Raw genomic sequence first — 23,052 nt, forward strand, 5'->3', positions numbered from 1 at the left:
ACCTTGCTCTTATTGGCTAAAGCACTGTTGGCATCACATCTGCAGAGCTGTTTAACTGATATTTAATGAATGCCATATATTATATCTTGTGGATTATTTAGAAACGTAGTGCTATATTTAGACTCTTAAATTATCTGCCAAAGACTTGTCTATTCTGGTCTTATTTGACTGTTGTGTTTTTGGGACAGAGTTGAATATTTTCCACTGATGTCTTTTTACTATAATTGTTGTGTGGATTTTATACAATGGGAAGGTCATCTTTTTGGTTTTGCTTGAGCATTTCTATTCTTACACAATTCTTTTTCTATGGACTTGTTAAACTGTGCAAGCTGTATAGACTTGCTAACATTTGCAACTACCATAAGTGCTTTTATCTTCTCTATGCACTGATTTAAACATGACTATTGTGTGTGGAAAATATTTCTATGCAACAGTTGGCCAACTTCAACCTAAATGCTGATTTTCTTCTGCAGTTTGTTTGTTTCTCTTTTTGAGAATGATGCCTTCATATCATGACAAATGTTGGAACTACATAAACCCAAGTTTGGAGAGGTGATTTATTTTTTTTATTCTAGTTGTAACTGAGGCTGCTTTCCTCTTGATCCTCTGGAAATCCATAGTAAATTTGGGAAAAAAACCTCTCTTGTTCTTGTTGCAATCCACTAGAACTTTAAGTCTGATAATCGTTCTCTCACATCATTCAGTTAGGGGAAGAGTACTCATCATGTACAATTTACACCTTCCCCATTGCACTAATGTTTTGCTTGTGTTGGTTATGTGACTAGATGTAATTTTTGTTCAGAGTTGAACCTCAAACTTAATGCTACACTAATGAAAAATAGATCAAATGTATGTCATAGTTTAAATTTGCAAATCATCTTCTTTAGCTACAAACGAAACTAAAGCATGCTGGTGGTATGATGCTTATCAGTCCAGAAATATAGACATCATCTAGTATAATTATAACATAGTAAGTGGCTGTATGGCAGAGTAATAGAAATTCTATAGCAGTGTCTCTTCTTCATTTTAAATACCTTTATAAATACTTGCATGGATTTTTTCATCTCTACTATTTTTCAGCCGTACTTAAAGAAAAAGCGGAAGTTCTATTGTGTGTGTACATATAGCTCCTAATTAAACTTACCTATTTTTATAATATTTGCACAATAGCTTAGTTTTTACAACAGAAAGGGCTCTTTTGACTTGATAAGAAATCTATAAAAATTTCATAAAGGGGAGTGAGAATGAGGTAATTAATATAATTCAGCACTTTACTGTTGATTAATAGTAGACTTTGTTATGACATACTAGACTTGAAAATGTCTAAGTGAAATTCATTTGTGTTAAATAGAATGCATATTAACTGCAAATTTAGTGTTTTAGCATATTGGATATTGTTGACTTGATGTTTCGTTTCAGTGACAGGCAGTAAATATACATATGGGCTTCTTCCTCCAGAAATCTAAAAAGTTGATTTAGGCTTTTGTTGGTAATAGAAATACTTAAAAGCCAAAATAATTAGATGAAGGAAGTATTGATTTAGTAGTAGTTGTGTAGGGGTGTTTAATTATTTGATAATGGAGTGTTTTTCCTTTGGGAATTAAGTTGAAGAATGTCTTGAGAGTATATATTTAAAAAACAAAAAGTTCTTTCTTGCTTGTTGGCCGTTTCAGGTATTCTCTTAGTGTATAGTGTGGAACCAACTAGCTGAGCCATTCTTGAGAGAAAATACTGAGATACATGAAGATATGTTTAAAGTACTGCAGTTTGTATATTGCCACTTTCAAACTCTGTATTTTGAAACAACTTTCACCTGTTTGTTCCATGGCATACTGTCCTGGTTTCAGTTAGGACAGAGTTAATTTTCCTCCTAGTAGCTGGTAGGGTGCTATGCTTTGGATTAGGATGAGAAGAGTGCTGATAACATGCTGATGGTTTAATTGTTGCAGAGCAGTGCTTGCACCAAGCCAAGGACTTTTCAGCTTCTCACTCTGTCCTGCCAGCAGGCAGTCTGGGGGTGCAGCAGGAGCTGGGAGGGGACAGACCCAGGACAGCTGACCCAAACTGGCCAAAGGGGTATTCCATCCCATCTGACGTCATGCTGAACAATATATAGGGGTGGGGGGCTGGCTGCTTGGGAATAGGCTGGGCGTCGGTCAGCGGGTGGTGAGCAGTTGCATTGTGCATCACTTGTTTCATACACGTTGTTAGTAGTAGTACCCATTATTATTATTATTGTTATTGTTATTATTATTTTCCTGTTTTAATAAACTGTCTTAATCTCAACTCACAGGCTTCACTTTCCTGTTTCTCTCCCCCATCCCAGAGAGGGAGGGGGGAGGGTGAGCAAACGGCTATGTAGCGTTTAGCTGCTGACCGGGTTAAACCTCAACAGTAGCTGAGTGCATCTGTAAAACCACCAGGGCTTGAATCAAAAGGTTTGGATGAAAGAGAGAGGAAGAGGTACAGTGTTCATGTGAGAAAAAACAATGTTGAGTTAGCACAGCCTTAATTTTTATACAGATCTCTCTTTTTTATTTATGGCTAGAGATACAGAGGAAGGAAGGAAATTCAAAAAGGGAAGAAGGGAGAACATAGCTAATTAAGATAGCAAGTTCAGGTTTCTGTTTTTATACCTGAAAGTAGATATGGATTTGTTAGTGTAGTGGAGAATTCTGTTTTAAATTTTGAATAATGAGACAGAAGGGTCCTTAAAAATCTGTTTAATTCTTACAGGTAATGACGTCGAGCATTTTGATTTGTATAACTGCCTGGTAGCCTTGATGTTTTAATTGAGTCTTGAATGTTTTAACTTGGTATTTAATCCTTTCATAGTCTGTAGATGTCAAAATGGATTTATTTATTTATTTTATTGTTATTATTAGTGTGGTGAGATTTGGACTGTACTTTGATTTGTGTAATTTCTTTTCTTCTCTTTCTAGGGAACACTGCATTACATGACTGTGCAGAATCTGGAAGTTTAGAGATCATGAAAATGCTTCTCAAATATTGTGCAAAGATGGAAAAAGATGGCTATGGAATGACTCCCCTTCTGTCAGCCAGTGTGACAGGCCACACAAATATCATGGACTTCTTGACCCAGCATGAACTGACCAGTAAGACAGAACGCATAAATGCTCTGGAACTTCTAGGAGCAACATTTGTGGACAAAAAGAGAGATCTGCTTGGCGCTTTGAAATACTGGAAGCAAGCCATGGAAATGAGATACAGTGATAGGACTAATATCCTGAGCAAACCTTTGCCACAAACATTAATTATGGCCTATGTTTATTCTAAAGAGGTAAACAGTTCAGAAGAGTTAGAAAATCTTATTGAAGACCCTGATGAGATCAGAATGCAAGCACTATTAATCAGAGAACACATTCTTGGTCCTTCTCATCCAGATACATCCTACTATATTAGATATAGAGGTGCTGTCTATGCAGACTCTGGAAACTTTAAGCGATGCATTAACTTACGGAAATATGCTTTGGAGATGCAGCAGAACAATCTAGATCCACTGAGCCCTATGACAGCCAGTAGTTTGCTATCATTTGCTGAACTCTTCTCCTTCATGCTGCAGGACAGGGCAAAAGGCCTGCTGGGCACTACAGTTACATTTGATGATCTCATGGGTATACTGTGCAAAAGCGTTCTTGAAGTAGAGCGGGCTATGAAACATATCCAGTGCCCTCATGATCCAATACAATTGAACAAAGCCCTTTCTATAATTTTGCATTTAATTTGCTTGTTGGAAAAAGTACCTTGCAGCTCAGAACAGGAACATTTTAAGAAACGGACTATTTATAAGTTTCTTAAGCTTCAGCCTAGAGGGAAGAATAACTTCAGTCCACTTCACCTTGCTGTTGATAAGAATACTATGTGCGTGGGCCGCTACCCAGTTTGTAAGTTCCCCTCTCTACAAGTTACTACTATACTGGTAGAATGTGGTGCTGATATCAATGTCAGAGACTCTGATAACAACAGTCCATTACATATTGCTGCACTGAACAATAATCCAGGCATCATGAATTTTCTTATCAAGTCAGGTTCACACTTTGATGCCACAAACTTGCATAAACTGCTAGTGATTTGTTGGATGAGAAGGAAATAGCAAAAACCTTAATTCAGCCTATAAATCATACTACATTGCAGTGTCTTGCTGCTCGTGTTATAGTGGATCATAACATATGCTATGCAGGCCACATCCCTGAAAAACTAGAGAAATTTGTTTTGCTCCATAGATGATAGTGTAGTGTGCCAGAGTGCTGTTGTTGAAGTATAACTCAGTGACAATGTTTTTCTTGAGCACTGTTGTGACATACCAGTATTTCACTTGTTCCAACCTTGCTCTTATTGGCTAAAGCACTGTTGGCATCACATCTGCAGAGCTGTTTAACTGATATTTAATGAATGCCATATATTATATCTTGTGGATTATTTAGAAACGTAGTGCTATATTTAGACTCTTAAATTATCTGCCAAAGACTTGTCTATTCTGGTCTTATTTGACTGTTGTGTTTTTGGGACAGAGTTGAATATTTTCCACTGATGTCTTTTTACTATAATTGTTGTGTGGATTTTATACAATGGGAAGGTCATCTTTTTGGTTTTGCTTGAGCATTTCTATTCTTACACAATTCTTTTTCTATGGACTTGTTAAACTGTGCAAGCTGTATAGACTTGCTAACATTTGCAACTACCATAAGTGCTTTTATCTTCTCTATGCACTGATTTAAACATGACTATTGTGTGTGGAAAATATTTCTATGCAACAGTTGGCCAACTTCAACCTAAATGCTGATTTTCTTCTGCAGTTTGTTTGTTTCTCTTTTTGAGAATGATGCCTTCATATCATGACAAATGTTGGAACTACATAAACCCAAGTTTGGAGAGGTGATTTATTTTTTTTATTCTAGTTGTAACTGAGGCTGCTTTCCTCTTGATCCTCTGGAAATCCATAGTAAATTTGGGAAAAAAACCTCTCTTGTTCTTGTTGCAATCCACTAGAACTTTAAGTCTGATAATCGTTCTCTCACATCATTCAGTTAGGGGAAGAGTACTCATCATGTACAATTTACACCTTCCCCATTGCACTAATGTTTTGCTTGTGTTGGTTATGTGACTAGATGTAATTTTTGTTCAGAGTTGAACCTCAAACTTAATGCTACACTAATGAAAAATAGATCAAATGTATGTCATAGTTTAAATTTGCAAATCATCTTCTTTAGCTACAAACGAAACTAAAGCATGCTGGTGGTATGATGCTTATCAGTCCAGAAATATAGACATCATCTAGTATAATTATAACATAGTAAGTGGCTGTATGGCAGAGTAATAGAAATTCTATAGCAGTGTCTCTTCTTCATTTTAAATACCTTTATAAATACTTGCATGGATTTTTTCATCTCTACTATTTTTCAGCCGTACTTAAAGAAAAAGCGGAAGTTCTATTGTGTGTGTACATATAGCTCCTAATTAAACTTACCTATTTTTATAATATTTGCACAATAGCTTAGTTTTTACAACAGAAAGGGCTCTTTTGACTTGATAAGAAATCTATAAAAATTTCATAAAGGGGAGTGAGAATGAGGTAATTAATATAATTCAGCACTTTACTGTTGATTAATAGTAGACTTTGTTATGACATACTAGACTTGAAAATGTCTAAGTGAAATTCATTTGTGTTAAATAGAATGCATATTAACTGCAAATTTAGTGTTTTAGCATATTGGATATTGTTGACTTGATGTTTCGTTTCAGTGACAGGCAGTAAATATACATATGGGCTTCTTCCTCCAGAAATCTAAAAAGTTGATTTAGGCTTTTGTTGGTAATAGAAATACTTAAAAGCCAAAATAATTAGATGAAGGAAGTATTGATTTAGTAGTAGTTGTGTAGGGGTGTTTAATTATTTGATAATGGAGTGTTTTTCCTTTGGGAATTAAGTTGAAGAATGTCTTGAGAGTATATATTTAAAAAACAAAAAGTTCTTTCTTGCTTGTTGGCCGTTTCAGGTATTCTCTTAGTGTATAGTGTGGAACCAACTAGCTGAGCCATTCTTGAGAGAAAATACTGAGATACATGAAGATATGTTTAAAGTACTGCAGTTTGTATATTGCCACTTTCAAACTCTGTATTTTGAAACAACTTTCACCTGTTTGTTCCATGGCATACTGTCCTGGTTTCAGTTAGGACAGAGTTAATTTTCCTCCTAGTAGCTGGTAGGGTGCTATGCTTTGGATTAGGATGAGAAGAGTGCTGATAACATGCTGATGGTTTAATTGTTGCAGAGCAGTGCTTGCACCAAGCCAAGGACTTTTCAGCTTCTCACTCTGTCCTGCCAGCAGGCAGTCTGGGGGTGCAGCAGGAGCTGGGAGGGGACAGACCCAGGACAGCTGACCCAAACTGGCCAAAGGGGTATTCCATCCCATCTGACGTCATGCTGAACAATATATAGGGGTGGGGGGCTGGCTGCTTGGGAATAGGCTGGGCGTCGGTCAGCGGGTGGTGAGCAGTTGCATTGTGCATCACTTGTTTCATACACGTTGTTAGTAGTAGTACCCATTATTATTATTATTGTTATTGTTATTATTATTTTCCTGTTTTAATAAACTGTCTTAATCTCAACTCACAGGCTTCACTTTCCTGTTTCTCTCCCCCATCCCAGAGAGGGAGGGGGGAGGGTGAGCAAACGGCTATGTAGCGTTTAGCTGCTGACCGGGTTAAACCTCAACAGTAGCTGAGTGCATCTGTAAAACCACCAGGGCTTGAATCAAAAGGTTTGGATGAAAGAGAGAGGAAGAGGTACAGTGTTCATGTGAGAAAAAACAATGTTGAGTTAGCACAGCCTTAATTTTTATACAGATCTCTCTTTTTTATTTATGGCTAGAGATACAGAGGAAGGAAGGAAATTCAAAAAGGGAAGAAGGGAGAACATAGCTAATTAAGATAGCAAGTTCAGGTTTCTGTTTTTATACCTGAAAGTAGATATGGATTTGTTAGTGTAGTGGAGAATTCTGTTTTAAATTTTGAATAATGAGACAGAAGGGTCCTTAAAAATCTGTTTAATTCTTACAGGTAATGACGTCGAGCATTTTGATTTGTATAACTGCCTGGTAGCCTTGATGTTTTAATTGAGTCTTGAATGTTTTAACTTGGTATTTAATCCTTTCATAGTCTGTAGATGTCAAAATGGATTTATTTATTTATTTTATTGTTATTATTAGTGTGGTGAGATTTGGACTGTACTTTGATTTGTGTAATTTCTTTTCTTCTCTTTCTAGGGAACACTGCATTACATGACTGTGCAGAATCTGGAAGTTTAGAGATCATGAAAATGCTTCTCAAATATTGTGCAAAGATGGAAAAAGATGGCTATGGAATGACTCCCCTTCTGTCAGCCAGTGTGACAGGCCACACAAATATCATGGACTTCTTGACCCAGCATGAACTGACCAGTAAGACAGAACGCATAAATGCTCTGGAACTTCTAGGAGCAACATTTGTGGACAAAAAGAGAGATCTGCTTGGCGCTTTGAAATACTGGAAGCAAGCCATGGAAATGAGATACAGTGATAGGACTAATATCCTGAGCAAACCTTTGCCACAAACATTAATTATGGCCTATGTTTATTCTAAAGAGGTAAACAGTTCAGAAGAGTTAGAAAATCTTATTGAAGACCCTGATGAGATCAGAATGCAAGCACTATTAATCAGAGAACACATTCTTGGTCCTTCTCATCCAGATACATCCTACTATATTAGATATAGAGGTGCTGTCTATGCAGACTCTGGAAACTTTAAGCGATGCATTAACTTACGGAAATATGCTTTGGAGATGCAGCAGAACAATCTAGATCCACTGAGCCCTATGACAGCCAGTAGTTTGCTATCATTTGCTGAACTCTTCTCCTTCATGCTGCAGGACAGGGCAAAAGGCCTGCTGGGCACTACAGTTACATTTGATGATCTCATGGGTATACTGTGCAAAAGCGTTCTTGAAGTAGAGCGGGCTATGAAACATATCCAGTGCCCTCATGATCCAATACAATTGAACAAAGCCCTTTCTATAATTTTGCATTTAATTTGCTTGTTGGAAAAAGTACCTTGCAGCTCAGAACAGGAACATTTTAAGAAACGGACTATTTATAAGTTTCTTAAGCTTCAGCCTAGAGGGAAGAATAACTTCAGTCCACTTCACCTTGCTGTTGATAAGAATACTATGTGCGTGGGCCGCTACCCAGTTTGTAAGTTCCCCTCTCTACAAGTTACTACTATACTGGTAGAATGTGGTGCTGATATCAATGTCAGAGACTCTGATAACAACAGTCCATTACATATTGCTGCACTGAACAATAATCCAGGCATCATGAATTTTCTTATCAAGTCAGGTTCACACTTTGATGCCACAAACTTGCATAAACTGCTAGTGATTTGTTGGATGAGAAGGAAATAGCAAAAACCTTAATTCAGCCTATAAATCATACTACATTGCAGTGTCTTGCTGCTCGTGTTATAGTGGATCATAACATATGCTATGCAGGCCACATCCCTGAAAAACTAGAGAAATTTGTTTTGCTCCATAGATGATAGTGTAGTGTGCCAGAGTGCTGTTGTTGAAGTATAACTCAGTGACAATGTTTTTCTTGAGCACTGTTGTGACATACCAGTATTTCACTTGTTCCAACCTTGCTCTTATTGGCTAAAGCACTGTTGGCATCACATCTGCAGAGCTGTTTAACTGATATTTAATGAATGCCATATATTATATCTTGTGGATTATTTAGAAACGTAGTGCTATATTTAGACTCTTAAATTATCTGCCAAAGACTTGTCTATTCTGGTCTTATTTGACTGTTGTGTTTTTGGGACAGAGTTGAATATTTTCCACTGATGTCTTTTTACTATAATTGTTGTGTGGATTTTATACAATGGGAAGGTCATCTTTTTGGTTTTGCTTGAGCATTTCTATTCTTACACAATTCTTTTTCTATGGACTTGTTAAACTGTGCAAGCTGTATAGACTTGCTAACATTTGCAACTACCATAAGTGCTTTTATCTTCTCTATGCACTGATTTAAACATGACTATTGTGTGTGGAAAATATTTCTATGCAACAGTTGGCCAACTTCAACCTAAATGCTGATTTTCTTCTGCAGTTTGTTTGTTTCTCTTTTTGAGAATGATGCCTTCATATCATGACAAATGTTGGAACTACATAAACCCAAGTTTGGAGAGGTGATTTATTTTTTTTATTCTAGTTGTAACTGAGGCTGCTTTCCTCTTGATCCTCTGGAAATCCATAGTAAATTTGGGAAAAAAACCTCTCTTGTTCTTGTTGCAATCCACTAGAACTTTAAGTCTGATAATCGTTCTCTCACATCATTCAGTTAGGGGAAGAGTACTCATCATGTACAATTTACACCTTCCCCATTGCACTAATGTTTTGCTTGTGTTGGTTATGTGACTAGATGTAATTTTTGTTCAGAGTTGAACCTCAAACTTAATGCTACACTAATGAAAAATAGATCAAATGTATGTCATAGTTTAAATTTGCAAATCATCTTCTTTAGCTACAAACGAAACTAAAGCATGCTGGTGGTATGATGCTTATCAGTCCAGAAATATAGACATCATCTAGTATAATTATAACATAGTAAGTGGCTGTATGGCAGAGTAATAGAAATTCTATAGCAGTGTCTCTTCTTCATTTTAAATACCTTTATAAATACTTGCATGGATTTTTTCATCTCTACTATTTTTCAGCCGTACTTAAAGAAAAAGCGGAAGTTCTATTGTGTGTGTACATATAGCTCCTAATTAAACTTACCTATTTTTATAATATTTGCACAATAGCTTAGTTTTTACAACAGAAAGGGCTCTTTTGACTTGATAAGAAATCTATAAAAATTTCATAAAGGGGAGTGAGAATGAGGTAATTAATATAATTCAGCACTTTACTGTTGATTAATAGTAGACTTTGTTATGACATACTAGACTTGAAAATGTCTAAGTGAAATTCATTTGTGTTAAATAGAATGCATATTAACTGCAAATTTAGTGTTTTAGCATATTGGATATTGTTGACTTGATGTTTCGTTTCAGTGACAGGCAGTAAATATACATATGGGCTTCTTCCTCCAGAAATCTAAAAAGTTGATTTAGGCTTTTGTTGGTAATAGAAATACTTAAAAGCCAAAATAATTAGATGAAGGAAGTATTGATTTAGTAGTAGTTGTGTAGGGGTGTTTAATTATTTGATAATGGAGTGTTTTTCCTTTGGGAATTAAGTTGAAGAATGTCTTGAGAGTATATATTTAAAAAACAAAAAGTTCTTTCTTGCTTGTTGGCCGTTTCAGGTATTCTCTTAGTGTATAGTGTGGAACCAACTAGCTGAGCCATTCTTGAGAGAAAATACTGAGATACATGAAGATATGTTTAAAGTACTGCAGTTTGTATATTGCCACTTTCAAACTCTGTATTTTGAAACAACTTTCACCTGTTTGTTCCATGGCATACTGTCCTGGTTTCAGTTAGGACAGAGTTAATTTTCCTCCTAGTAGCTGGTAGGGTGCTATGCTTTGGATTAGGATGAGAAGAGTGCTGATAACATGCTGATGGTTTAATTGTTGCAGAGCAGTGCTTGCACCAAGCCAAGGACTTTTCAGCTTCTCACTCTGTCCTGCCAGCAGGCAGTCTGGGGGTGCAGCAGGAGCTGGGAGGGGACAGACCCAGGACAGCTGACCCAAACTGGCCAAAGGGGTATTCCATCCCATCTGACGTCATGCTGAACAATATATAGGGGTGGGGGGCTGGCTGCTTGGGAATAGGCTGGGCGTCGGTCAGCGGGTGGTGAGCAGTTGCATTGTGCATCACTTGTTTCATACACGTTGTTAGTAGTAGTACCCATTATTATTATTATTGTTATTGTTATTATTATTTTCCTGTTTTAATAAACTGTCTTAATCTCAACTCACAGGCTTCACTTTCCTGTTTCTCTCCCCCATCCCAGAGAGGGAGGGGGGAGGGTGAGCAAACGGCTATGTAGCGTTTAGCTGCTGACCGGGTTAAACCTCAACAGTAGCTGAGTGCATCTGTAAAACCACCAGGGCTTGAATCAAAAGGTTTGGATGAAAGAGAGAGGAAGAGGTACAGTGTTCATGTGAGAAAAAACAATGTTGAGTTAGCACAGCCTTAATTTTTATACAGATCTCTCTTTTTTATTTATGGCTAGAGATACAGAGGAAGGAAGGAAATTCAAAAAGGGAAGAAGGGAGAACATAGCTAATTAAGATAGCAAGTTCAGGTTTCTGTTTTTATACCTGAAAGTAGATATGGATTTGTTAGTGTAGTGGAGAATTCTGTTTTAAATTTTGAATAATGAGACAGAAGGGTCCTTAAAAATCTGTTTAATTCTTACAGGTAATGACGTCGAGCATTTTGATTTGTATAACTGCCTGGTAGCCTTGATGTTTTAATTGAGTCTTGAATGTTTTAACTTGGTATTTAATCCTTTCATAGTCTGTAGATGTCAAAATGGATTTATTTATTTATTTTATTGTTATTATTAGTGTGGTGAGATTTGGACTGTACTTTGATTTGTGTAATTTCTTTTCTTCTCTTTCTAGGGAACACTGCATTACATGACTGTGCAGAATCTGGAAGTTTAGAGATCATGAAAATGCTTCTCAAATATTGTGCAAAGATGGAAAAAGATGGCTATGGAATGACTCCCCTTCTGTCAGCCAGTGTGACAGGCCACACAAATATCATGGACTTCTTGACCCAGCATGAACTGACCAGTAAGACAGAACGCATAAATGCTCTGGAACTTCTAGGAGCAACATTTGTGGACAAAAAGAGAGATCTGCTTGGCGCTTTGAAATACTGGAAGCAAGCCATGGAAATGAGATACAGTGATAGGACTAATATCCTGAGCAAACCTTTGCCACAAACATTAATTATGGCCTATGTTTATTCTAAAGAGGTAAACAGTTCAGAAGAGTTAGAAAATCTTATTGAAGACCCTGATGAGATCAGAATGCAAGCACTATTAATCAGAGAACACATTCTTGGTCCTTCTCATCCAGATACATCCTACTATATTAGATATAGAGGTGCTGTCTATGCAGACTCTGGAAACTTTAAGCGATGCATTAACTTACGGAAATATGCTTTGGAGATGCAGCAGAACAATCTAGATCCACTGAGCCCTATGACAGCCAGTAGTTTGCTATCATTTGCTGAACTCTTCTCCTTCATGCTGCAGGACAGGGCAAAAGGCCTGCTGGGCACTACAGTTACATTTGATGATCTCATGGGTATACTGTGCAAAAGCGTTCTTGAAGTAGAGCGGGCTATGAAACATATCCAGTGCCCTCATGATCCAATACAATTGAACAAAGCCCTTTCTATAATTTTGCATTTAATTTGCTTGTTGGAAAAAGTACCTTGCAGCTCAGAACAGGAACATTTTAAGAAACGGACTATTTATAAGTTTCTTAAGCTTCAGCCTAGAGGGAAGAATAACTTCAGTCCACTTCACCTTGCTGTTGATAAGAATACTATGTGCGTGGGCCGCTACCCAGTTTGTAAGTTCCCCTCTCTACAAGTTACTACTATACTGGTAGAATGTGGTGCTGATATCAATGTCAGAGACTCTGATAACAACAGTCCATTACATATTGCTGCACTGAACAATAATCCAGGCATCATGAATTTTCTTATCAAGTCAGGTTCACACTTTGATGCCACAAACTTGCATAAACTGCTAGTGATTTGTTGGATGAGAAGGAAATAGCAAAAACCTTAATTCAGCCTATAAATCATACTACATTGCAGTGTCTTGCTGCTCGTGTTATAGTGGATCATAACATATGCTATGCAGGCCACATCCCTGAAAAACTAGAGAAATTTGTTTTGCTCCATAGATGATAGTGTAGTGTGCCAGAGTGCTGTTGTTGAAGTATAACTCAGTGACAATGTTTTTCTTGAGCACTGTTGTGACATACCAGTATTTCACTTGTTCCAACCTTGCTCTTATTGGCTAAAGCACTGTTGGCATCACATCTGCAGAGCTGTTTAACTGATATTTAATGAATGCCATATATTATATCTTGTGGATTATTTAGAAACGTAGTGCTATATTTAGACTCTTAAATTATCTGCCAAAGACTTGTCTATTCTGGTCTTATTTGACTGTTGTGTTTTTGGGACAGAGTTGAATATTTTCCACTGATGTCTTTTTACTATAATTGTTGTGTGGATTTTATACAATGGGAAGGTCATCTTTTTGGTTTTGCTTGAGCATTTCTATTCTTACACAATTCTTTTTCTATGGACTTGTTAAACTGTGCAAGCTGTATAGACTTGCTAACATTTGCAACTACCATAAGTGCTTTTATCTTCTCTATGCACTGATTTAAACATGACTATTGTGTGTGGAAAATATTTCTATGCAACAGTTGGCCAACTTCAACCTAAATGCTGATTTTCTTCTGCAGTTTGTTTGTTTCTCTTTTTGAGAATGATGCCTTCATATCATGACAAATGTTGGAACTACATAAACCCAAGTTTGGAGAGGTGATTTATTTTTTTTTATTCTAGTTGTAACTGAGGCTGCTTTCCTCTTGATCCTCTGGAAATCCATAGTAAATTTGGGAAAAAAACCTCTCTTGTTCTTGTTGCAATCCACTAGAACTTTAAGTCTGATAATCGTTCTCTCACATCATTCAGTTAGGGGAAGAGTACTCATCATGTACAATTTACACCTTCCCCATTGCACTAATGTTTTGCTTGTGTTGGTTATGTGACTAGATGTAATTTTTGTTCAGAGTTGAACCTCAAACTTAATGCTACACTAATGAAAAATAGATCAAATGTATGTCATAGTTTAAATTTGCAAATCATCTTCTTTAGCTACAAACGAAACTAAAGCATGCTGGTGGTATGATGCTTATCAGTCCAGAAATATAGACATCATCTAGTATAATTATAACATAGTAAGTGGCTGTATGGCAGAGTAATAGAAATTCTATAGCAGTGTCTCTTCTTCATTTTAAATACCTTTATAAATACTTGCATGGATTTTTTCATCTCTACTATTTTTCAGCCGTACTTAAAGAAAAAGCGGAAGTTCTATTGTGTGTGTACATATAGCTCCTAATTAAACTTACCTATTTTTATAATATTTGCACAATAGCTTAGTTTTTACAACAGAAAGGGCTCTTTTGACTTGATAAGAAATCTATAAAAATTTCATAAAGGGGAGTGAGAATGAGGTAATTAATATAATTCAGCACTTTACTGTTGATTAATAGTAGACTTTGTTATGACATACTAGACTTGAAAATGTCTAAGTGAAATTCATTTGTGTTAAATAGAATGCATATTAACTGCAAATTTAGTGTTTTAGCATATTGGATATTGTTGACTTGATGTTTCGTTTCAGTGACAGGCAGTAAATATACATATGGGCTTCTTCCTCCAGAAATCTAAAAAGTTGATTTAGGCTTTTGTTGGTAATAGAAATACTTAAAAGCCAAAATAATTAGATGAAGGAAGTATTGATTTAGTAGTAGTTGTGTAGGGGTGTTTAATTATTTGATAATGGAGTGTTTTTCCTTTGGGAATTAAGTTGAAGAATGTCTTGAGAGTATATATTTAAAAAACAAAAAGTTCTTTCTTGCTTGTTGGCCGTTTCAGGTATTCTCTTAGTGTATAGTGTGGAACCAACTAGCTGAGCCATTCTTGAGAGAAAATACTGAGATACATGAAGATATGTTTAAAGTACTGCAGTTTGTATATTGCCACTTTCAAACTCTGTATTTTGAAACAACTTTCACCTGTTTGTTCCATGGCATACTGTCCTGGTTTCAGTTAGGACAGAGTTAATTTTCCTCCTAGTAGCTGGTAGGGTGCTATGCTTTGGATTAGGATGAGAAGAGTGCTGATAACATGCTGATGGTTTAATTGTTGCAGAGCAGTGCTTGCACCAAGCCAAGGACTTTTCAGCTTCTCACTCTGTCCTGCCAGCAGGCAGTCTGGGGGTGCAGCAGGAGCTGGGAGGGGACAGACCCAGGACAGCTGACCCAAACTGGCCAAAGGGGTATTCCATCCCATCTGAAGTCATGCTGAACAATATATAGGGGTGGCTAGCAGGGGTGGGGGGGCTGGACTGTTCGGGGTTACCACACAACACATACCTACATTGTATGACATACTGAGTATAACGAAGTACTACTAGGTTGTGTTTTTTTTTTTTCCTGTAAATGTGTAGCAGTAAATTTCTGTTTGATTGATTATTTTTTTTCTTATTTGTAATGATTGAACTCCATGCCACTTAAGTTTTCACTTCAGAAATACAAAGTCAAACTACTTGTGCTTATTTCTGATATGCTTCTGTGCTACTCTGTAAGTTGGTGTAATCAACAAATTATAGCATGCTAGAAATGATAATGGCTTTTATGGTTTGAAGTATATACTTAAAGTCATAAATCCTCCTTTCTGTAGGTCACTGAGAAATTTTTGGTTTTTTAGATCACTGTTTTATACCCTGGAGTCTGTACTGCCTTTTAGTGTTTGTGATTTGAATTTGTCTTTATAAATGTAAATCCTGTTTAAAATTAAGAGATTATTAGTCTGGAAATAGAAACAAAAAATTATGGTACTGTGTGCTATTGTTACCAAAGTTATGAATGGAAAACATCCCCAGAAGAGGAAGCAAATCAGTCTGTAACGTGTGTAAATCTAGTGAAAATTGCTAGGTCTTACAGAGCTTGTTCTGTTAACTACTTGGTTGTTTCTTTATTGTATTTGTTTGTTTTTGTGTTGTTGTTTTTTTTTTTTGAACGTATGAAGTACTGTTTTACTATCTGTAGTTCTGTCTAGATATCTACCAATACACATCAATCCTAAAATTATCATGTTTAGACTTCAATTTTGCAAGGTTATAAGACATCTGCTGAATTTTTAACGGTGACGTCAGATATTCAAGTTTAGGTGACTAGATGAGTAAGTCAGTAAGTTAATTCCACTTTCTATTTAGGTCTGTATGCTTACATTACATTTCTTTTAAAACGAAGCAAAAAAACAAAACAAAACACCACAACAAAATCAATACAGAGCCTATGTTGGGTAATGTGTTAGGAATTACTTAAGGATTTCCTGATTAGGAGGGAGGGTTAGGACAGTAGGTGCTGAGATGCCTGTGCCAGTACGGCCATTGCTAATGAGTAGCAGCAGTTTTGCCCCCCCAGCCCCTAATTCAGACCAGGAATGTCTCCAGTATAGATACCATCTTCCAGGACCAGTATTTTATTTTTAATTCTTAGTTTTGTTACTTATTCAGAGATAAGATTATTTTAATGAAACATGCTGATACTGAATCATAGAATCATTTAGGTTGGAGAGGACCCTTAAGATCATCAAGTCCAACCATCACCTAACACTACCAGGTCCACCCACCACTAAACCATGTCTTAAAGCACTACAAGCATGCCTCTCTTAAATATCTCCAGGGATAGGGACTCCACCACTTCCTTGGGCAGCCTGTTCTAATGCTTCCCAGCCCTTTCAGTGAAGAAATTCTTTATAATATCTAATTTAAACCTCCCATGGTATAACACAAAGCTGTTTACTCATGTCCCGTCATTTCTCACCTGAGAAAAGAGACCTACACCCACCTCACTGCAACCTCCTCTCAGGTAGTTGTAGAGAGTAACAAGATCACCCCTCAACCTCCTTTTCTCCAGACTAACAGGCCCCAGTTCCCTCAGCTGTTCCTCATGTGTCTTGTTTTCTAGTCCCTTCAGCAGCTTCATTGCTCTTCTCTGAATATGTATTAGTGTTGCTAGCTAAATGCTAACTATGATAAGGACAAGGAACTAAAGAGCATTCAGAACACGTGGAATTGTTATCCTTTTTCATATAATTAACTCTTTTTTGTTCTTCTATTATCTTCCTATATTTTTTTTCCCTAATTAATAGTACTTTTTCAGAGCTGCCAACCCATAAAGAAGTTGAGAACACTAAGGAAAAAATCATATAAACTGTAAGGCTGAAATAAATTTTAAAAGTGATTAAACAATTTACAGGTCTGTTTTTAAGGACGAGGATGCTGATTACCCTCTTGTTTGTTGAGGCCTCTGAAAATTTAGACTTTTTTTTTTTTGGGGGGGGGTAAATACTTAAAGTACTCTTCTTCTTGGGCTTCCACTGAAATACTTCAGCCAGGAAGATAAAAAAATGTTATTGTAAAATAAATAAAATGAAATGCTGTTCTTACCAAATTCTGAAATTATATTCCTATTTTTATATCATTTATGTCAGTAACAAGATTCCAACTGTGGTGTGTCTGAGGTTCTGATCGTTAAGCATACAGTGTAAAGGCTCTTTTTAAAACCCAAGGCAACAGTGTAGTTATTCTTCCATATATATTCTGCAACAGTACGTGAATAGGGAGTATTTTTTTTTTTATATATATTTCCTAATTCTTAAGAGTTCTCTTTTTAACTGTTTTGAAACTTGTTGAAATTAAACTCAGATTTTTTTCAATATGATAGCATTTTATAAAAATAAAAGAATGCTATAGCAAAATTCTTACTAAAAAAATAAAACCTTAATAAGAAAAACACGTACCTCTTTTCAATTTTATATCAAATGCAAGTTAATAGTGTCAGGATATGACTACTCTGGAAGTTGCTTCCTTATGCTTTGAATTATAAGGGGGATGCCTGCTATACTCTAAAATATTGACAAAGGTAAGTATAAAGACTTAACGCTAATTTCTGTCTTTTGTGACTACCATGAAGTGATATTTAATGCTTCAAAGTAATTTTGAGGAAATTGATGGAGTCATGTTAAACTGAAATAAAATTTGTTTTACACTGCTCAAATCTCTTCACTTTGAGTGTGAAATTAACTGTTGAACCCTCAGTGAGAGTAAAATGAATAAATTGTTCATTTGGAATCAGCTAACTGTTTCATTCTATCACAGAGACTTTCTGTGCATGACTACTTCCATGTATTTAAATACTTCTCTTAAAAAGAAGATGCAGTAATTTAGCTTTAATGATAATTTAAAAAATGAATAACAAGTTGTCGTGGTTTAACCCGGCCGGCAGCGAAACACTACGCAGCCGTTCGCTCACCCTCCCCCCTCCCTCTCTGGGACGGGGGAGAGAAATGGAAAGTGAAGCCCGTGAGTTGAGATAAAGACAGTTTAATAAGACAGGAAAATAATAATAACAATAATAATAATAATACAATGGTGATAATAGGTAAGTAATAATAGTATGTACAAACAAGTGATGCACAATGCAATTGCTCACCACTCGCTGACCGATGCCCAGCCTAACCCCGAGCAGTCCGGCCCCCTCCCCCCGGCTAGCCACCCCTATATATTGTTTAGCATGACGTCAGATGGTATGGAATACCCCTTTGGCTAGTTTGGGTCACCTGTCCTGGGTCTGTCCCCTCCCAGCTCTTACTGCACCCCCAGCCTGCCTGTTGGCAGGACAGAGCAAAAGGCTGAGATGTCCTTGGCTTAGTATAAGCACTGCTCTGCAACAATTAAAGCATCGGGGTGTTATCAGCACTCTTCTCATCCTAAGCCAAAACACAGCATTCCACCAGCTACTAGGAAGAAAATTAATTCTGTCCTAACTGAAACCAAGACACAAGTGTATTTCTCTGTTCTTACTGCCTTTAGGCCCCAAGTGGAGGTTAAATGAAAAATATGTTTTGGAGAACACCTGAGTCTATATATGTGTTTTCTTTAGGGTTAGTCTAATACCAGTTGCTAAGCTGCTTTTTCAGTTGAGTGTGAATAATTAAATGTGAATGCTGAAATTTTATACTTAGGTTTTCTTTTTAATAATCATACAATTAACAGAATGTCATGTTTCATTCTCTTTTCTTACTATGAAACAGAAGTTCATCCAAACCTTTGAATTCTCGTGATGGATAGTAGTAAGGAAAAGGTTTAAACTGGAGGACACAGGAAACATTTTCATCAGTTTTAGAAAATTTAGTTGATCATGCTAATAACTTTTAAAGTACGGTAGTTTTCTTTACAGCATAATCAAAATAATTAACATAATCTTGTAATAAATAAGCAACAGACTTTTTCAAGAAAGTTGCACAACTTAATCTTCTTAGAGCTTTGAAGTTTCTTCCCTATTTGCTTACATAATTAAAAAATAATAATACTCCAATGGTGAGAGAAGATTTATGACAAAATCATTATAGAGATCTGCAGAATAAAAGACTTGAAGAATATTACTATCATAAGTCTGAGAGATCTTTATAGTTATACACAGTAACCATAATGTTATATTTAAAAGGCAGCATACCTTTCATTTCAGGGTTTATTTAAATTGTCTTAATTGGAAACAAACAGCATCAAGATGATGAGAAACTAGATAAGGAAAACTGGTCCAGAGCTTTCACAGCAAGATAATTGTTACACAGGTGGCTTAATCAAGTATAGATTCATTTAATTAGGAAACAAAGAACTGGAAAGAATTATTTACATCAGTATTCATCTCCCTGCAGTTGTAGATTATAGATGTTTAGTCTAGAAATGTCTGCTAGCTATCTAAACTGTATACCCATTCAAAATCTGTCATCTCTGTCCATTCGTGGGATTAATTTTTCAATTCTCTCTGATTCTTTTTGTTCAGTAGTGCTTCTCTAGCTGCAGTGCCTTGCCTTTACCCCCGCTGAACTCAGCTGCCAAAGCAGTCAGTCTCTTTCTGTTAGTTACATGCAGCTCTTTGGGAAAGTCTGGTGCAGAGGATGAGGAGCGGTGTCTGTTACAACATAACCTACAAGTTTGAATTTCCCTCTATTCCTGCTGACCCTTTTCTAGCTATTCCTTTGTTGTTTCAAATTGTGTTTTCCATCTCTCTTTACTGTTCCAAGTTGTTCTCAGATATTTCCTGTTTCCTGTTCTTCCTGTGTCACAGCTGAGGCTTACTCAAGCCTATGTTGAAATGGAAAACACTTTTGAAGATTTGGTCCTTGCCATGCCTTAAGTAGTTTGTTCTATTTCCTAAATCTTTTCTGTTAGGAAGTAAGAGGGTCACAAGAAACGCGGAGTTCAGCTTGCTAGTCTATTTTTCATCTGCCTGGTTCTTCAAACAAGGTAATGATGCTTACAGTGTTGCTTAGTTTCTTCATTAACGTGAAATTTGTGCTCTCTTATTCGCTCTGCACAATGTATTTAAAGAAAAAAGAAATGAAAGTAGAGATAATAACTACTAGGGAAGGCACAAACCTAAGAATTTAATCTAATCATTGAAGTGTTCTTTGATGTGATGCTTAAAAATAAAAAATAAAAATCCTGTAATCTTTGTTCTTGATGTGAAGTTGCTAATACAAGGCCTCTCAATACAAGTCTAATGTCTTCTAGGTACAGTTAATCTGCACAGTCCACTCTTTAGTAATTTACTTCGATAAAGGAGTACTCTTGAAGTGAGGAAATATTTCAGTAGGGACAGAAACTACCAAAAAAACCACCACAAACTATTCTAGGCATTGTGCAACAATATTAGAAAACTAAAGATTAATTCAATCCTTAATAAACTATTATTCAACAAAACAACTTAAACTGGGGAGGAATACATGTCTGTTACTTATTTCTGGAATTCTTTCTTAACAATTGAAGCAACCCATTTACTTTATCTGTAAAAATGAAGACCTCGAGAGGAAAAGGTTAAGTGATGTTTTCCAAATCTTTTATTATATGTTCTTTGAAAGATAGTTGATGATGCTTCTTCCAAGAAAGGATTTCTTAGCTCACAGTAAGAGTCAATTCAGTAATTGCTTTATCAGAGTTGGTTGAAATCTGGGAATTTTGCTGCTGTTATTCAAATTGTGGAAGTTAGCTGCTTTTGGATGGGGATGTTTTGTTTTCCTTATTAACCAAGGATATTGTCGTGCTAAGGGGTGTAGCCGATTAACCGTTATGGGTCCGGTCGGATTCAGGGTACTGAGCTATCACAGTCACAGATTCACCAATAACGCATTAACCGTTAGGAGTCCAGTCAGATTCACCAATAACGCACTAACCGTTAGGGGTCCGGTCGGACTCAGAGCACTAAATTACCACGGTCACGGATTCACCAATAACATGTGACCACCCTTACTCTAGTCGCATTCAGTGAGAACTATCACAGCTAGGAACGATGCACAATTTATTACAGCAACAGGTACATAGGTTCTTTGGATTGATGGCAATAGTTACTGTCTGCAAAAGCAAGCTAGCATGCATGAAATACACAGATGACACAGGTGCCTGGAAATTAACGCATTAAAAGGCACAAAGACTGTATAGAGATTTCTAAGTTTCTGCGGAGACACACAGTATAACCAAGCGTTGAAATCTCACCCAAAGGCATCCCAAGTGGGGCGGGGAGGCTCAGCCCGTCGACTGATCCCAGGAGTCAGGAGGTCCTCAGGGTGGTGTATTCCCACAGCACGGTATCTCCCCTGACATCCTCTCTCTCTTAGGCCAATTTATATGATTTTCTATCTTTTAGGTGGAGCTTGAGGGACTCTAGTCAAGCAAATCTTAGTTATGACTGGTGAAAAGTTCTCCCGTCTCCGTTTAAAGCAATAGGCTCTGAGAAATTCAGAGCGCATGCTCAGTGAGGGGTGGTCGCACCTTGGAGGCGGGTAGCTTTTGGGACGGAGGTATGTTCTGGTATTATAATGATATTATAATGAGCAAAAGTACACTAGGGTACAGCATTTGTCAAAACATGACAGGTTGTTGGCTCAGGGTAGCAAAAAGTGCGGCTTATCAGTCTCAGTATGCCCAAGAACAATAGAGTCCCCACCTGGTCACAGAGCCTAGCCATCGTGTCTCCGCTCCACTCTACACTCTGTACTGTTCCTTAGTGCTAGCACACCAGGTTCCCCCAGTAGGATAGCATCTAAGGTTGGGAGCCTAGGGAACGCTCAGGTAATGCAGCTACGCCCTACCCTGAAAGCGTCTTTAATGCTGTACATTTTCTTTAAAATGTGAATGTTAGTTTTATTTTACTAGTTATGTCAGGCAATTGTACCACAGATATCAAGAAAGACTTTAAACAAAAACCTTCTTAGGATTCGTAGTCTGTCTTCTGCCTGAGCACTATGTAGACTACTGAAAGGTATCCTCTTGGACTCTAGCACCTGATGTTGAATGAATGTAGGTACCAAACAACAAGTTAAGGGGTTTTAAGACATTCAATTACAGTTAACAAGGCAGGCCCCAGCAATCGTGCCTATATTAAATCAACGTGTCTATATATTCATTGTATAGATATGTGCTCAGATTAAAAATAGGGAAGTAATGCTATTTGCTACAAGAGCTGCGAACAGTCCTTAGTAACTAATTGTGTTCCCAATGTCTTCCTCTTTCATTTGCCTCAAGTAGCAAAGCCAAAGCAGAGTGACTGGAAGTTAAAGAAGTAATTTCAGGGATTCCAGATAAGTAATTGAAGGCACTAAGAGATGCATACTAAATGTCATTGGTGTTATGGCTATTAGATACTTGCTGCAAATAAAAAATAATAATCTGTGCACTTGTGATACTGAGTCAGAGGGACATAGGTTTCGCTCCCTGATAGAATAATAGAACCAAATTTGGAATGTTTTATGAATGTATAGGACAAACCTTTACTATATTTAGTTAAAAGGAAGTTTAGAAATTTTGTATGTGTAAGTGATAACCCAGGCTTTGAGGATGTGTTTGAAAAGGTTAAGTGAGGAACTCATGGTATGCATGTGTCCTTGGATGTGTAAGTGATGTAGTGTAGTATGCATGCCTAAGTTGACTATTGACAACTGTAGTATGCGTGTCTAAGTTGACTATTGACAATGACTGCCAGTAGAAACAAATGCATGTATGTCAGGGATATTTAGATATTTTAATGAGTTTTGGGAAATAGTGTGAATATGCTAATTATTTATTGGAAATGCAATGAATACATATATTTTGATTGTGTATAACCCCTGTAGCTTGAACGATTCAGTATGCACACTAGGTGGAGTGATCCCCTG

At 36.8% G+C, this 23,052-nt stretch overlaps 5 protein-coding genes across 5 annotated transcripts in view; 4 read left to right on the forward strand and 1 right to left on the reverse strand.

Moving 5' to 3' along the window:
* The window catches only part of LOC137847016 (uncharacterized), a 257,368-nt gene that overhangs the window by 144,868 nt on the left and 89,448 nt on the right, over positions 1-23,052 (reverse strand). The gene's annotated exons all lie outside the window — the stretch shown is intronic.
* The window catches only part of LOC137847037 (uncharacterized), a 222,527-nt gene that overhangs the window by 76,847 nt on the left and 122,628 nt on the right, over positions 1-23,052 (forward strand). The gene's annotated exons all lie outside the window — the stretch shown is intronic.
* Positions 3,020-4,248, forward strand: LOC137846928 (protein fem-1 homolog C-like). Its single transcript, XM_068665034.1, is given in 2 exon segments — positions 3,020-4,076; positions 4,079-4,248. Coding segments are annotated over 2 exon segments (1,227 nt in total).
* Positions 7,364-8,592, forward strand: LOC137846930 (protein fem-1 homolog C-like). Its single transcript, XM_068665035.1, is given in 2 exon segments — positions 7,364-8,420; positions 8,423-8,592. Coding segments are annotated over 2 exon segments (1,227 nt in total).
* Positions 11,133-12,936, forward strand: LOC137846931 (protein fem-1 homolog C-like). The gene is given in 3 exon segments (XM_068665036.1): positions 11,133-11,151; positions 11,631-12,764; positions 12,767-12,936. Coding segments are annotated over 3 exon segments (1,323 nt in total).

Source organism: Anas acuta, chromosome W, assembly GCF_963932015.1.
Source record: "Anas acuta chromosome W, bAnaAcu1.1, whole genome shotgun sequence".
Taxonomy (NCBI): domain Eukaryota; kingdom Metazoa; phylum Chordata; class Aves; order Anseriformes; family Anatidae; genus Anas; species Anas acuta.